General features: G+C 41.9%; 2 protein-coding genes across 4 annotated transcripts in view; both read right to left on the reverse strand.

Annotated features, from left to right (window-relative positions):
• Positions 1-15,128, reverse strand: part of ATJ1 (DNAJ heat shock family protein) — a 332,305-nt gene that overhangs the window by 10,574 nt on the left and 306,603 nt on the right. The window lies entirely within an intron of this gene.
• LOC149242689 (uncharacterized) overlaps positions 5,917-15,128 on the reverse strand; it is a 46,931-nt gene continuing 37,719 nt past the window's right edge. Inside the window, exons 4-5 of the mRNA XM_089461039.1 lie at positions 7,471-7,553; positions 5,917-6,563 (exon numbers count right to left, since the gene is read on the reverse strand). Of these exons, the coding sequence (XP_089317165.1) occupies positions 5,917-6,563; positions 7,471-7,553 (730 nt within the window). The remainder of the gene's footprint in view (positions 6,564-7,470; positions 7,554-15,128) is intronic.

Consider the following 15,128-nt stretch of genomic DNA (forward strand, 5'->3'; position numbering starts at 1 on the left):
TACGAGAAAACCGGTGCAGCAGTTCTGAGGGTTTTATATTATTAAGAAGTAGTTTTTGAATACAACTCTTGATGCTCATCCGACAATCCAGTTACAGAGAAAATAAATTGGCAAAAAAACTTAGTGAGATTACCTCACTCTACCCAGCAAGTCCCAGTTGTTCCAGCAGCTGAACCAACTATCCCCAGCTATCTCTGCAATGGCCCTGCGTAGGCCTTGCGTCAGCCTCAAAAAAGCTTTGAGCTCAACTAGGAAACGTTTGCCCTCTAGAGTAGTTTGCAGCCCTCCTAGCTCAGAAATGTTAGCTCCCCCAACAAACTCGGACTTTTGTGCTGAAGACTACACAACTTCTGTGTGAGCCAACCTGGCTTAGCGTCAAGCTCTGCGTGGGCCCTTCTGGCCCAGTGTCAACCCCTCCTGGGTCTGCGCTACCTCCTCTTGGTGTCTCTCTACCTCTCTGCTGTGTATCTAGGGTCTTGGAGAAGATACTCCAACCCAACTATCCCTACCCCTCACTGCAACAACTCACTATCGAAATTCTCCCTACAGCTCCTCTGCTCTACTTCAGAAAATCGAACTTTTCAGCTCTCTGTGTGTCTTTCCAAGTGACCCTCAAGCTTCCTTAAATAATCTCCTCATTGACATTCAATGGCCCAAATTAGAAGCTAATCAATGGCTAAGATCATTTATGCTTGATCCTCATCTTCTTCTAGAAGTTAACCCCACAGTTTATATTAATACCCTTTAATTATTTTATTTTCCTAAGTTTTGACTTAGGGTCCCTTTAAAAATAATTAATTATTTTAATAAAACCGTTTCTGGCTGGAATTTCCCAAAACATTTTCTAAGTTCTTTGGAATACATGTCCCTAAGCCTCCCTGCAAAATTTGAGACTTAAAGCACATTCGATGCTACCAGAAATCAACAATTTACACATCAGCATAATACCTTTTAGTGATGGAGATTATATCAGTGATAGTAGAGATCTCTCACTTCTTCTTAAGATTCTTTAGTTCGGGTTCTTCCATTTCTTCAGTAATATGAGCTTCTTCCTTGTTTCTCTTGTTATTGTCCCTTTTAAGTTTAGGACAATCTCTATAGTGCCCATATTCTTGACATCCATAGCACCGCACCTTAGCCATGTTCTTTTTCTTTTGAGGACCAAATTTACCAAACCTTCCCACACTGCACCTTAGCCATGTTCTTTTTCTTTTGAGGACCAAATTTACCAAACTTTCCCTTTCCTTTTGCCATAGTATCATATGCTTGATTCTGCTCATTTGATCCCACATCAATTTTTGCCTTCAGTCTGGTTTCTTCGATCTTGCATAATGACCATAGATCTTGGAAAGGGGTGGCTTCTTTCTTCCCATAAATACTTGAAGTGAAGTTGCCCCATTCCTCTGGTAGTGCATTTAATACTATAGTGGTCATTTCTTTGTCAGACATTATTTCACCCAGATCTTGAAGTTGATCTCTTATTTCTGAAATCCTCATAAAATATGAGGCTATTCCCTCTTCCCTTGAGATCTTCAATTTGTAGAGTTCTTGCCTTAGATAACATCTCTTGCAGTACTTACTGAAAACAACTCTACCAATTTGTCATATATTGCTTTTGAAGTGTCTAATTTTGATACATATGGGATGAGAGAGTCTTTGATGGATTCTATGAGAATCCTCTGGGCCCTCACTTCCCCTTTCATGAATTTAGCAAGTGCTTGAGTATCTTCTTTGGGAGGTTGGATTATTGACCCCTTGATGTGATCCATGACTTCATTCTCAATGAGGTTTAGGTCTGTTCTTTTCTTCCATGCAAGAAAATTTGAAGCCCCAACTAATTTGTTGCTCTCCTTGCAAAAAGACATTTTGATAGATTCAGATGAATTCATATACTTACTTGAGTAGACATTGCTTTCTTCACTTGCTTCCTCCTTAATTTTAATAGTGATATAGATAGTAGAAGATTACTCCCTAAAGTATTCTTTGATGAGAGAGAGCTTGCTTTACGAACACTTTTTCAAGAGAATGATAATGTTCTTCGACCTAGTCTTCCTTAGTTTTTGAGAAGCTTCCACTCCTTAGATGATGGATGAGTGATATTCCAGCTAAATCCTCTCAGTCGGAGACAAATATTCTGGCTAAATCACCGGAGGAATGATCCCACAACAACACTGCAGCACTTCTGTTACTCTCTGTCACCCTGATAGGGACAACGTCACCCTATCCAGCTCTCCAGCTCCAATCTGCCCCACGAAATATCCCAGCATCAGCCTCTCTGCCCAACGTCAGCCTATTTGGCCCAGCGTCAGCCTCTCAGGGCTCTGCATCAGCCTCTGGAGCCTCTGCGTCTCCCATGCTGGACCTCCTCAGGCGCAACTCCTGGCTGCCTCTGCGTGGCCCCTAGCTAGCTCTGCGTCAACCCTCTCCCAGCTTCTGCGCTGATGCTCCCTATACTATTTTTGCCTCTCTGCTACTCTATTCACTACCCCTTAGCTACAACTCTGATCACTCCTTCGATTTCCTCAGCAAGCCCTACCCCAGAAAATTGAATTCTTGATCAACTCGGTGTGTTCTCCAAGTGATCCTCAAGCCTCCCCTTATACTTTTCTTGTTGACAATTCAACAGCCGAGATTAAGTCCCTAATCAACGATTAAAATTAACTCTGGCTTGATCCATGACTTTTGGACCCTTCTAACACAGTTTTATATTAATTCACATTAATATTTTATTTTCCCTAAGTATAGACTTAGGGACTCCATTAAAAATATTAATTATTTTAATATCTCCCAAACAATTTAGAATCTGCCCAAACCGTTTCTAGGTATTGGAGATCTCATGTGCTTTAGCCTCTCCACCAATTTTCGTGGCTAGAGCATATCCGATGATACTGCAAATCAACACTCCCTCTTAGCGAGGACTATGCTCTAGTAATACTCTTCAATGAGCATAACCCTGATCATCCGGCATCAGTCCTAGTGCTGATGCTAAGCCTGCTGCCCAACATTCTTTGTATTGCTGCATCATGCACTGCTACCCATGGCGTTGCCACTACCACCGCTGCATCTGTATGGCAGCCCCTTTCATCATGCTGCCCATATTACTTCCACTGCTAACTGCTTCACTGCAACTCAGTTACTGAGAAGTAAGTAACTGATCTCCCAACTCTGACATCTCTGCCAGGCTAGAGACACCCACAATGCTAAAACTCCTTCTGTCACTGACAACTGCTCCCTCTCTGACCTCTGTTGCTGCAACAACTCCATGCACCTTGCACTGCTGCCTCACGTTGTCCTAGGACTCCTACACTGTAGCTCCCTCTGCCGCTCCATACGCATCCATCTCTACTGACATCCACCAATACTACTACTACTCTTCGGCGCTCCTGTAGCAAGGTATATTCCAACAAGCTGGGTACCTCGAGGATCCTGCCCCTCATCGCCTGTAGTCCGTCTGACTACAGCTTGATGTCTCCCCGCTTCCTCTCAAGTGGCATGTGAGCACTCATGGCACAGTCATCATCTGTCTTGACTTCCTTCTCCGTCCTTACTGGCGCAGCCTTGGTCTCGGAAGCCTCTTCCTTGCTCTTCTTCCTCGGACACTAGCTCGCATAGTGACCCAGTTCCCCATAGTAGAAGCATTTGACCTTGGAGAGGTCCTTCTTCTTCCATTTCTCTTGCTTTCCCTCAGATGCTAGGGTAATGTCCTCCTCTTCCTCCTTGATTCTGACCCCCTTTCTGCTGCTTCCTACCTTGGTCAGTCTTCTGATCTCTTCTTGGTGAAGAGTTGCCCACAGTTCCTCCCAATCTAGAAGGGTCGACCTGCCCAGTATGCTCTGGACAAACACCTTCTAGTCTTCTGAGAGGGTGTTCAAGGCTATCCTCACCATCAACTCTTGATTTGGCATGGGCCCTATGGAAGTCAGCTGATCCCGAATCTCCTTCAATCAATCGAGGAAGGTGTTGATCTGTTCTCCCTTCTGCATCTGGTATGACCATAGTTGATTTTCTAGTAGCATCTTCCTCTACACGGAAGTATATTGATACAATTTCGTCAGGACCTCCCACATCGCATTTGTCGTTTCCTTTTCGGCAATATGTGGTACTACATGGTCCTTGACCCCGTCAAGGATGATGCTCTTGGCCCTCGCCATTGCCTCCTCGTACTTGTCGTTCTCAACCGGGTCAACTGGGATCGCTATCGTCTTCAAGGTGAAGTGCTTGAGACGATTCTTGTCTAGAACGGACAAGATTCTAGCCTATAAATCAATGAATGGATTGAATTGATTTACAATGAGCAATGAAGCTCAATAAATAATACAAATGAATTTACAGAAACAGTAGGTTTCTACTAAGAAACAGAAACAACAAGTTTCTAAACATGAAACTACTAATAAGATCACAGACGATCTTATCTACATAAATGACCATTAAACACTAAAATAGCATTATTCTAATACCCTTCCTTAATGCTCAATCTATTTACAACAACTATAGACCCCCTGAATTTTACCAGCTTATCAAGACCAAGGGGATTGGTGAATATGTCTGCGGGTTGCAACATTGTGGGAACATACAGCAACTGAATGGATCCATCTTCAACAAGCTGTCGAATATGGTGACAATGGGTCCACATGCTTTGTTCGTTCATGGAAGACTGGATTCTTAGCGAGTTTGAGCACTCCCTGATTATCACATAACAAGGGAGTAGGACCTTCTTGGGAAACATGCATATCCGCAAGCATACGTCTAAGCCAAACTGCCTCACAAGATGCCTTAATTGCTCCCCGATACCCTGCTTGTCGAGGAGAGAGCCATTGCATGCTGCTTCTTACTAGTCCATGTGACAGCACCGGATCCCAGACTAAACACATACCTAGCGGTAGATTTACAGTCATCAACTGAACATGCCCAGTCGAAATCTGTGTAACCACTGAGTGTAGGATCTGAACTCCGAGTGTATAGAAGTCCATAATTTGGAGTGCCACTCACATAACACAGCACACGCTTCGCTGCTATCCAATGATCAGCCTTAGGAGCTGTCATGAAGCATGAAATGTAGCTCACTGCAACATTGATATCAGGTCTAGTGGCAGTAAGGTAGATGAGGTTGCCCACTAATTGCTTGAATAAAGACTCATCCACAAGTGGTAAGCATGACTGAGCTGAAAGTTTGAGCCCTGGTTCCATAGGAGTCATGGCAGGTTTGTAATCCTGCATTCTGAACCTGTCCACAAGACTTATGGCATACTTGGACTGAGAGAGAAAGATGTTGTTCTCTGTCTGCCAGACTTCAACCCCCAAGCAGTAATGAAGAAGTCCTAAATCTGTCATATCAAAAGTGTTGCACAAATCATGTTTGATCCCATGGATCAAATGTGTTGAACTGCTAGTAATGATAAATTCATCCAATTAGGCAACCACAAACAAAATATCATCACTAGTATGTTTGATATATAGGTTTGCATCAGATGGACTCTGCTGAAAGCCATGATCTGTTAGGTACTTATCAATTTTCATGTACCAAGCCCAAGGGGCTTGTTTCAGACCATAGAGTGCTTTGACTAATCTATAGACTTTCTGTTCTTGACCGGCAACCTTGAATCCTGGAGGTTGCGTCATGTAGACTTCTTCTTGTAAGTCACCATTCAAAAAAGCACTCTTGACATCCATCTGATGGACTTTCCAACTGAACTGAGCTGCTAAGGCAAGGACAAGCCGTATGGTACTCATCTTGGCTGTAGGAGCAAAGGTCTCCTCATAGTTTATGCCTTCCTTCTGTGAGAACCCTCGAGCAACAAGGCGAGCCTTATACTTGTCTAGGGTTCCGTCAGCTTTGTATTTCACTTTATACACCCATTTGCAGCTAATGGGCTTCTTCCCTGCAGGAAGATCAGAAAGGGTCCAAGTGTGATTCTTCTAAAGACTGTGGTATTCAACTTCCATAGCCTGTTCCCACTCAGGTATACCCTTAGCCTCTAAATAGGTTTGCGGCTCAAAAACACTGTGTAGGTTAGCCATAAGAGCAAAATTTACTGTAGGCTGATGTTTGCTCTTATTTCTGGAAGTTCTACCTTCAAAGAGCTCATTATCTCGGAGATCACCAATAGTTTTAGCCCACCATTTAGGTCGGAGAATAGAAGAACCAATATTCGAAGTCGGTGGAGGAGGCTCAGGAACAACAGGAGTAGCGAGAGGAGGATTATTTTCAAAAGGGAACTCAGGTAGTGCATCATCCCTCCCATCAAGTGGACCTAACGAAAGAAGAACACTGTGAGGTTGATCCTCAGAACATTGCTCAGAAGGAGGGGACTGAAAGAACCCTCTATCTTCATCAAATACTACGTCCCAACTGAAGATAAGACGATCAATGTCTATATCTATCAGCTTATAGGCCTTGTGGTGATCATTGTACCCTGTCATCATGAGTTTCTGGCTTTTGGAATCCAACTTAGAGAGCTTAGCAGTTGGAATCCAAACATATGCAACCGAGCCAAACACTTTCAGGTGATTGATCTTAGGCTTACGGCCAGACCAAACCTCTTCTAGATTCTTCCCCTTAATAGCTTGAGTAGGTGATCAGTTAAGAAGATAGACAGTAGTAAACACTGCTTTAGCCCAAAATTTGTTCGGAACACTCTTGTGTTGTAACATGGAATGAGCCATTTCGACAACCATACGATTACGATGTTCAACAACACTGTTCTGCTAAGGAGTTAGGGTGTAGTTAACTGGCGTTTGATGCCATGGGTATCACAGAAGTTGGAGAAAACAGAAGAACAAAATTCCCCCCCCCCCCTCCCCGTTATCTGTTCTAAGAGTTATGATATTATACCCAGACTCTTTTTCAACTAAGGACTTAAACTCTTGAAAGATACTAAATACATCAGATTTATGTTTTAGAAAGTACACCCACATCTTTCTACTGAAATCATCTACAACAAGCAAAAAATATTTGCAACCAGTAACTGAAGATGTATTCATAGGACCACAAATTCAGCATGAATTAACTAGAGTACCTTAGATGTGCGCCAAGATTCTCCATCCTTGAATGAAGACCGATGTTGCTTGCCAGCTTGACCAGCGCCGCACACTCCCAAATGCTGAGTTTGAATATCAGGTAACCCTGACACAAGTCCCTCCCGAGATAGCTGAGAGAGATACTGAATGTTTAGACACCCATATCTCTGATGCCACAGAGTGCTGATAGGAGAAACACGAGCTGCTAGAGCCGCTTCTAGAGATCACCAGTGTCAAGAAGCCTGTATAGGCCATGATCCTCTAGGCCAACAGCAACCGTAAGACGAGTTTCCCTATCAATAATGGAGAACTTGTGTGCACTGAACACCACATCGTGCTGAGGAGAGTTCCTCATAATCTAGCTGACAGACAACAGATTAATTTCCATACTAGGAACATAGTACACATTCAAGAAGATGAGTGTGCGCCCATCAGACTGGATCTGAACCGTACCTCTGCCAACCACTGTGTACTCCTCACCTTTGCCGAATACTACAGAAACACTGAAAGATGAGAAATCAGTAAACCAGTGACGCCTGTGAGAGAAATGATGTGATGCACCAGAGTCAATGTACCAGGCAGAACACTGGGCATGATTTGAGGACCTCTTAGCCATAAAGGCGTAAAAGGCAGATTCCTTCAGGTCGGAATGTTCTGCAACATTCACTTTCTGATGAGACCCTCCCTGCTTCTTCTGTTCAAAAGCAATCCTCTGTCGGCAATCTTTCTTCATGTGGCTGAACTTGTGACAGTAATTACACTGCACATTTTTCTTCTTAGCAGGATCAGAAGGCTGAGAAGAACCTTTCTGCTGAAAGGACTGAGAGGACTGATATTTGGCAGCAAAAGCATTTTCTGAGGAGGCTGATGAAGCACCACTACCAAATTGTTGTTTCCAACGATCTTGCTGCAGGAGTTTGGTGCATAACTCTGGACACTTCATATCAACATTAGTGGAGGTAATGTTGACTGTTTCTATGAAGTGCTCATAAGGCTTTGGTAAACTTTTCAGAGTGATGACTACCATATCTTCTTCCTCCATGGTCTGACCAATGGCTTCGAGCTGATCTCGAATGTCTTTAATCTTGTTAAGATGTTCCTGTAAAGACATACGTTCATCCATCATGATGGAGAACAATTGATTCTTTAAAAAGAAAGCTCTTCTCTTGTCGGATGTCTCGTGCAATTCCTTCAAATGTTGCCTGATTTCGGCAACAGTCTTGCCGGAAGGAATCTGTGGTAACCGATCATCAGTCACAGAGAGTTTGAGAAGCATAACAGCCTCTCGATTTTGATCATCAAACTTATCTTGATCTGCACCAGGTGTACCAGCACTGAGCTCTTTGCCCAAAACGAGCTGGTCAAGACGCCTATATTAAAAAATGGTCAACATTCTCTGTCTCTAGATGTTAAAATTGGTGCCATTAAAGCGTTGACTGCCTTCCAACATCAAATTGGTTTGTCGAGGCCATCTACACGTTTCCCAAGACAGAGAAAACAACAAAGAAGTCCTGTATGGATTTCAATGCAGATGCCGGTTGATCCTGGACAAAATTTAAAGTGCTGGTGCAATATAAAATAGAACCAGAAATCTTTCTGAGAAGTGGGTTCAAGGAAATATATAGAGCACAATCTTTTACCAAAATAACTTGCCCGGCAAGAATCCCCATAGGCTTTCAACAGTACCCGAAACACAACAAACGAAGATACTCCAACCTGATACGTGTTACTTCATCTGCCGTAAAAGCTCCATGCCGCAATCTCTCTCACACTCTCTTCGTGACAAGCACTGGAAAAGTAGTTGAACAGCCTCAACTCCTCCCTTATTATTACAGAGCCCGCGGAGAAATTCTTACAAACATGACAACCATGTCGACAGCTCGAACACTGCCTGTATCGAAAATCCGACAAAAGGATTAACCAAAAAGTCAATGCTTTCCCGGAAAAAATTGTAAGACGCGTCCACAGAAGAGGGATCTGAAGCCGATCTTTACACAAATTATCTGGTTCCCGTCGATTTGATGGGTACTTTCTGTTTCACCTTTACGCCGACGTCGTCGAGTCTGTCTATTGTCAGAAATATTCAATCGCTGTGAACCTGAGTTTTATTTAAACGCATTAACAATCAAGTGGGATTTGCCGTCAACAAGTGTTGATTCCTGTCAAAATCAAGCAGGTTTGCACTCCTGAAGCGTTTGTTTCAGCAATGTCAAAACCCTCTGCTTCGAATCCCAAATCGCAAACTAACTCCAGCGGAAAACAAACGCGACGCCTAGAAAAAGACTGCGCTCAGAAATTGTGACGCCCAGTAAAAAAAAAAAAAAAAATCGAAATGAAGAACAAAATTTTTCAAACAATGAAAATTTATTTCGAAAAAATACCTGAGCTCTAGTACCATAATCAATGAATGGATTGAACTAAATTACAATGAGCAATGAAGCTCAATAATTAATACAAATGAATTTATAGAAACAATAAGTTTCTACTAAGAAATAGAAACAACAAGTTTCTAAAGAAGAAACTACTAATAAGATCATAGACGATCTTATCTACATAAATGAGCATTAAACACTAAAATAGCATTATTCTAATACCTTCTAGACTACTAAGTTTGCGGCTCTGTCCAGTCTGTCCTGGTCTCTTACCCAATTCACTGCCATTTCGCTACTCCTCTACTTCCCTTCTGGAATTTCCAGGTGTGACTCCCTCTGAGCCTCGATTTCCCTCCTGGAAATCCCTCTACCAATGTCGAGATGCCCCACTCCAATCGTTAGTGCAACTGCACCACTAATCCAGATTTCTTGGCTAGGAATCCTCGACAGCAACTCCCTCCTTGTTGGTCTTGCCCTGGTGGGTATTGTTCTAACCACAGTACCCCACCAACTTCACTCTGCAACTTACCCACAACCTCTTATGCCTCAGCAAACTGAAGGTTGGAGCTTCTAGGCTCTGCGCAATCCCGACACCAGTAAAATCCACACCTCCTGGTCACAGGTGCCAACCCTTCCTGACTAAGAAAGATGATCGGGCACTGTGTAGGTTAGCTCTGCTCCTTTTTATGACTCCGTTGATCCTTCTCCCAGCTCAAACATGATGATGCAACCACTACGCCACCCCTTCCTTATTGCTTTTGTGCTAGGAACAACTTATGTCACTCTGGATAGTTATTTCTGTTGTTGCTGCTCTGCTCGGTTGATGCCCTCAGTTCTCCTGTGATCTGCAACCACGTTGTGATACCATGTTGGAATTTCTAAGTCTATCGTCAGAAATTCTTCTTGTACTATCTGATTTGTTTCTTCCTACTTGTTCATTTACTTGAAAAGTTATTTACCATGTAAATACTGAAAATAAATACAAGTACAGTGTCAACACATACAAATCATCAACTGAAAGAAACAAGCACACAAGTGATGAGGTTATTTTTGCATTAATGTCCCGAAAAAACCCAATGCGTGAAAACTAGTGCAACCATCAGAGGGTTTTATTATTAAGCAGTTTCAGAATACAATCTGGGTGCCAGAAATGGCTAACCCAACAGAGAATGCCCTCAGCAGTAGTACCTCTCAGTCGGAGACAGATATTCTAGTTAAATCACCGGAGGAACGATCCCATAGCAACACTTCTGCTGCTCTTTGTCACCCTGATAGGGACTGTGTCACCCTATCCAGCTCTCCAGCTCCAATCTGCGCCATGAAATCTCCCAGCGTCAGCCTCTAGGGTCTGCGTCAGCCTCTCTGCCTAGTGTCAGCCTATTTGGCCCAGCGTCAGCCTCTCGAGGTTCTGCGTCAGCCTCTCGAGGTTCTGCGTCAGCCTCTGGAGCCTTTGCGTCTCCCATGTTGGCCCTCCTCAGGCTCTGCGCAACTCCTGGCTGCCTCTACATGGCCTCTAGCTGGCTCTGTGTCAACCCTCTCCCGGCTTCTGCACTGATGCTCCCGATACTATCTCTACCTCTTTGCTACTGTATTCATTGTCCCTCCGCTGCAACTCTAATCACTCCTTCGATTTCCTCAGCAAGCCCTGCCCCAGAAAATCGAATTCTTAATCAACTCGGTGTGTTCTCCAAGTGACCCTCAAGCCTCTTCTTATACTTTTCTCATTGACAATTCAACGGCCAAGATTAAGTCCCTAATCAACAGCTAAGATTATCCATGACTTTTGGACCCTTCTAACACAATTTTATATTAATTCACATTAATATTTTATTTTCCCTAAGTTTAGACTTAGGGACTCCATTAAAAATATTAATTATTTTAATATCTCCCAAATAGTATAGAATCTGCCCAAACCATTTTTGGGTATTGGAGATCTCCTCTGCACCAATTTTTGCGGCTAGAGCACATCCGATGCTACCCCAAATCAACATTAAATAGTCTCCTTAAGAGAGAGACTTATTGCACTTCTACTCTGCTCCTTCTAACGAGGTCTTCTACCCAAACAAGATCACTTCAATGTAGCTAAAATCTTTCGACCTTCTCTTGACACCTTCAAATCTGTTACCTTCGCACGTGAGAAGATAAATTAGCCGAAAACAGTCCACACCTATCTTCGTGATCCGTCTTTCTTGCTGTGCTAATGTAGATGCTTCTTCTAGCGACTCTTTCGCACTTCTTTGTAGACTTGTCTCACTGAATTGCTTGTATCCAAATGAGGACAAGCACTTGTATATATAGTCATTGGTCATGACGGTTTTAGATCGACTTCATCTTCTATAATAATCTCTTCGTTGTAGGCCGACTTCATGAAGGTTAGTGACAAGGTCTTGGAGGATGACATTACATAAACAAGTATGACTCTTAACAATGTGTAACATGTCTTCATTACATGACAATGACTCTTTAGACTTTTATGACTAGATGACAATATTCCTAAGGGTTCTCAATAGGAGCCTTTACTAACATAAAATCTCTTGCTCATGAAACCCATGATGCAAACATTACAATAAATTTTATTTTCTTCTTTACATCTCTTTACATAAAATCACTATTACATGTCATTATGAAGACCCAACCTAGTTACACTTTACAACACTCCCTCTTAACTAGGGAGATATTCATAATGGTACTTGTCATTCTCAATCTGAAGAATTTCTCATAAGAAGAATCAAATTGGTAACCCATTTGTTGAGCATCATATCAACCAACATTGTTACATAGCAAGGCCTTGACTAACAACTCTATCTCTCCACAAAATCTGAGCTCAATGCTGGCGAGATCAATGATTTATACACTCACATCATTATCTCTCTCGGAACATACCCCACCCGGGTTCTCAGGGTGTCTTCCATCAAGACTATTCTTATCTCGAAAGCATTGCCTCAGAGGACATTTGGCCTACACTTTGTGTTGATGTCTAGAAGTTGGAAAGGTGGTGTTGATCATTGAGCTCTGTTTTGGATACACACCTGGATTTTTGGGTTCATGGTTAGCAAGTAAGCCTGATTGTACCTAGAGGGGCTGAAAACTTGAGTCCATCTTAGTACCACCTAGATAGATTGCCTTGGTCAGGGATCTAGTCCTTGGCATTGCGGTGCCTAAACTGTTGAGTGATTGTTTGGAAAGATTTCCTTGGCTAGGAATCTAGTTCATGGCATTACGGTGCCTAAAGTTCTTCATGGTTCATATAGTTTGATATCTTCCATTGTATATGTAAATTATGAATACCTCCCTAGTTGAGAGGGAGTGTTGGAAAATGTAACTATATTCAGTCTTCAATAATGTACTTGAGTCATCATGTAATGTACTTGTCAAAAGAATAAAGAAAATAATTATTATTATTATGATTGTGACTTATTAAAGCATGGATTTCATGCTTGGGTCACCATGTTTTAGGTCAAAGTCCCCATTGAGGACTTCTAGGATTGATTATGAGTCTATAGAATTATTGTACATTTAAAGAGACCCTTCTTGGGCTTTGGAATCATGTAAAAAGGTTTAGTATTGAGTCAAATAAGAATTATGGAACCTCCACACCATGTCGGCCTAAGAGAAGATCAAGTCGACCTGAGGACCCATTCGACCCCACAAGAAGCTTATAAACGGAAGCACATCGAATTCATTTGGAGCATCTCTCTCTCATCAAGTTCGAACTCTCTTGTTGTTGGGCAGAAGTGCGAAGTTTTCTTGTAGCTGGGAAAAGGTGCGAAGTCTATTATCGGGAAGCCAAAGTGAATGAGAGTTTGAGGGAGTCTAAGGAAGCAAGGAAAATCAAAATTTTGGTGGTGGTCTCTCTTTGTTTCGTGCTCTGGATTGGGAGATCGAAGTCTTCCAAGTTGGACTCTTGTTGGAAGCTGCTAGCTGCCGTAACTTGTTGCATAGTTGAAGTGGGAAGAGGTCGAACTTCTAGAGGCTGACTTGGTGTTGATGACATGTCTGGTCTTGCTCTACGATCTCAAGGAATACTATTGAAAGGAAGAATTATCTTAACAGGGTTTTCCCCTCGAGGGGGTTTTTCCCTAGCATGTGCCTACATCTGGTGTCTATAGTTTTATGTGTTGTTTCTTTTGGTAATTGTTTGATGAACTAAAGAAAGAAGATATACAGAAACATAATCATAAGAAACATCACAAGTAATTATCAAGATCAAGAAAATCTTTACTGCCTTTCTGATTTTCCAACATGATATAAGTGCTTTCATGAAAAAAGAAGCAAAAGGGCGGATCCATTGATAGGCACTATCTCAGGAAAAGAGTCTATTATATTCAAGGAAGATGTCTAACTCAATCAAGGGTGAGAAAAAACTAGAAGGAGCATCCAACTTCAGATCCTGGAAGAAGAGGATTGACCTAATCTTCGAGAAGAACAAGGCGCTGGATTTGGTAAAAGGAAATGTAAAGAAGCCTGCAAAAGAAGCCAGTGATGTCGACAAAGTGAAATTAAGGGATTTAGAATTGATGGCTATGACTTTGATGGTGAAGGGATATAAGACAATCTTGTGCCATTCATAACTAACATCGAAATGTATGAATCCTTGTCGAAGCTCTTTACTATTAAGAATATTGGTCGAGTAATAAGTTTGAAGAATGAGTTGAGAACTACGAAGATGATATTGTGGCAACCTTCGTTGTGGAGATAGCTTGACTTAGGGATGATCTCTTGGCCATTGATGAGAATGTTTTGGACAAAGAACTTGTGACCACTGCTCTATTAGGATTGCCACCCTCGTGGGGCGCATTGCAGCAGGTCTCAACAGTGGGAGGAAGCCGCCAACAACTCCCAAAGATAAGTATCTCATGTCTTTTCAGTTTTGGGTTCATGTATGCATTTAATTTTTATTATATCAGATACTAATCACCTTTCTCCCTTTGTTGTCTTGATTAGCGAAAACATCTGAAAGAAGGAGGATCTCTCAAGACAAGGGAAAACATCTAAAAGGAGGAGGATCTCTCAAGACAAGGTTAGTCAAGAAACAAAGGTATGCTTTGCATACATTGATTGAAAGGATTATTCATTTGATAATCTATTACTAAATCTATTATGACTAGATGTATTGAATCTTAGTGATTCTTATATGGGTGATTCATTTTTTGATAAATCTACCCACCCCACTCTTATCAGGTTTTGTAGAACCCTAGACAGGTTCTAGAAAACCATAACCGAAGGGTATGCTAAATGTCTAAATCCCCTAAGTTGCTTAGGGATACTATGAAATGATAGTTGAAGTTTTTATTGATGATGTCATGTTTGGGATTTTGGAATGATCAGGAAATCCTAACTTATTAGGGTTGAGTGATAAGGTCTAAAGTCCCAAAACCTTTGAAGTTTTGGTTTTGTTGTGTTCTACATTGGAACCCTGGCACATTCGGGTTTGGTAGAATGTGTTCTACGTTGGAACCATGGCTTATTAGGGTTTGGTGGAATGTGTGAGCAAGACCCTTATATTGTTTTAGAATTGATTTACTTGGTATGTGTGTGTTTGTCAGACTATGATCAAACCCTAGTATATTCAAGATGGTTGTGTGTCTAACTCTTATTGATATTTGTGAAGTTGGGTTTGACTAACACATGATATGTAATGTCTTTACACGATGATGAAATCTAGGCATATATAGAAATGTCCTTTTGGTTGAAACCCTAGCTTGGTCTAGGTCAAATGTATTTATGTTATAAGACATA

This window comes from Pinus tabuliformis, chromosome 8 (assembly GCF_031772625.1).
Source record: "Pinus tabuliformis cultivar Carrire ecotype Pingquan chromosome 8, CPIR1, whole genome shotgun sequence".
NCBI lineage: Eukaryota > Viridiplantae > Streptophyta > Pinopsida > Pinales > Pinaceae > Pinus > Pinus tabuliformis.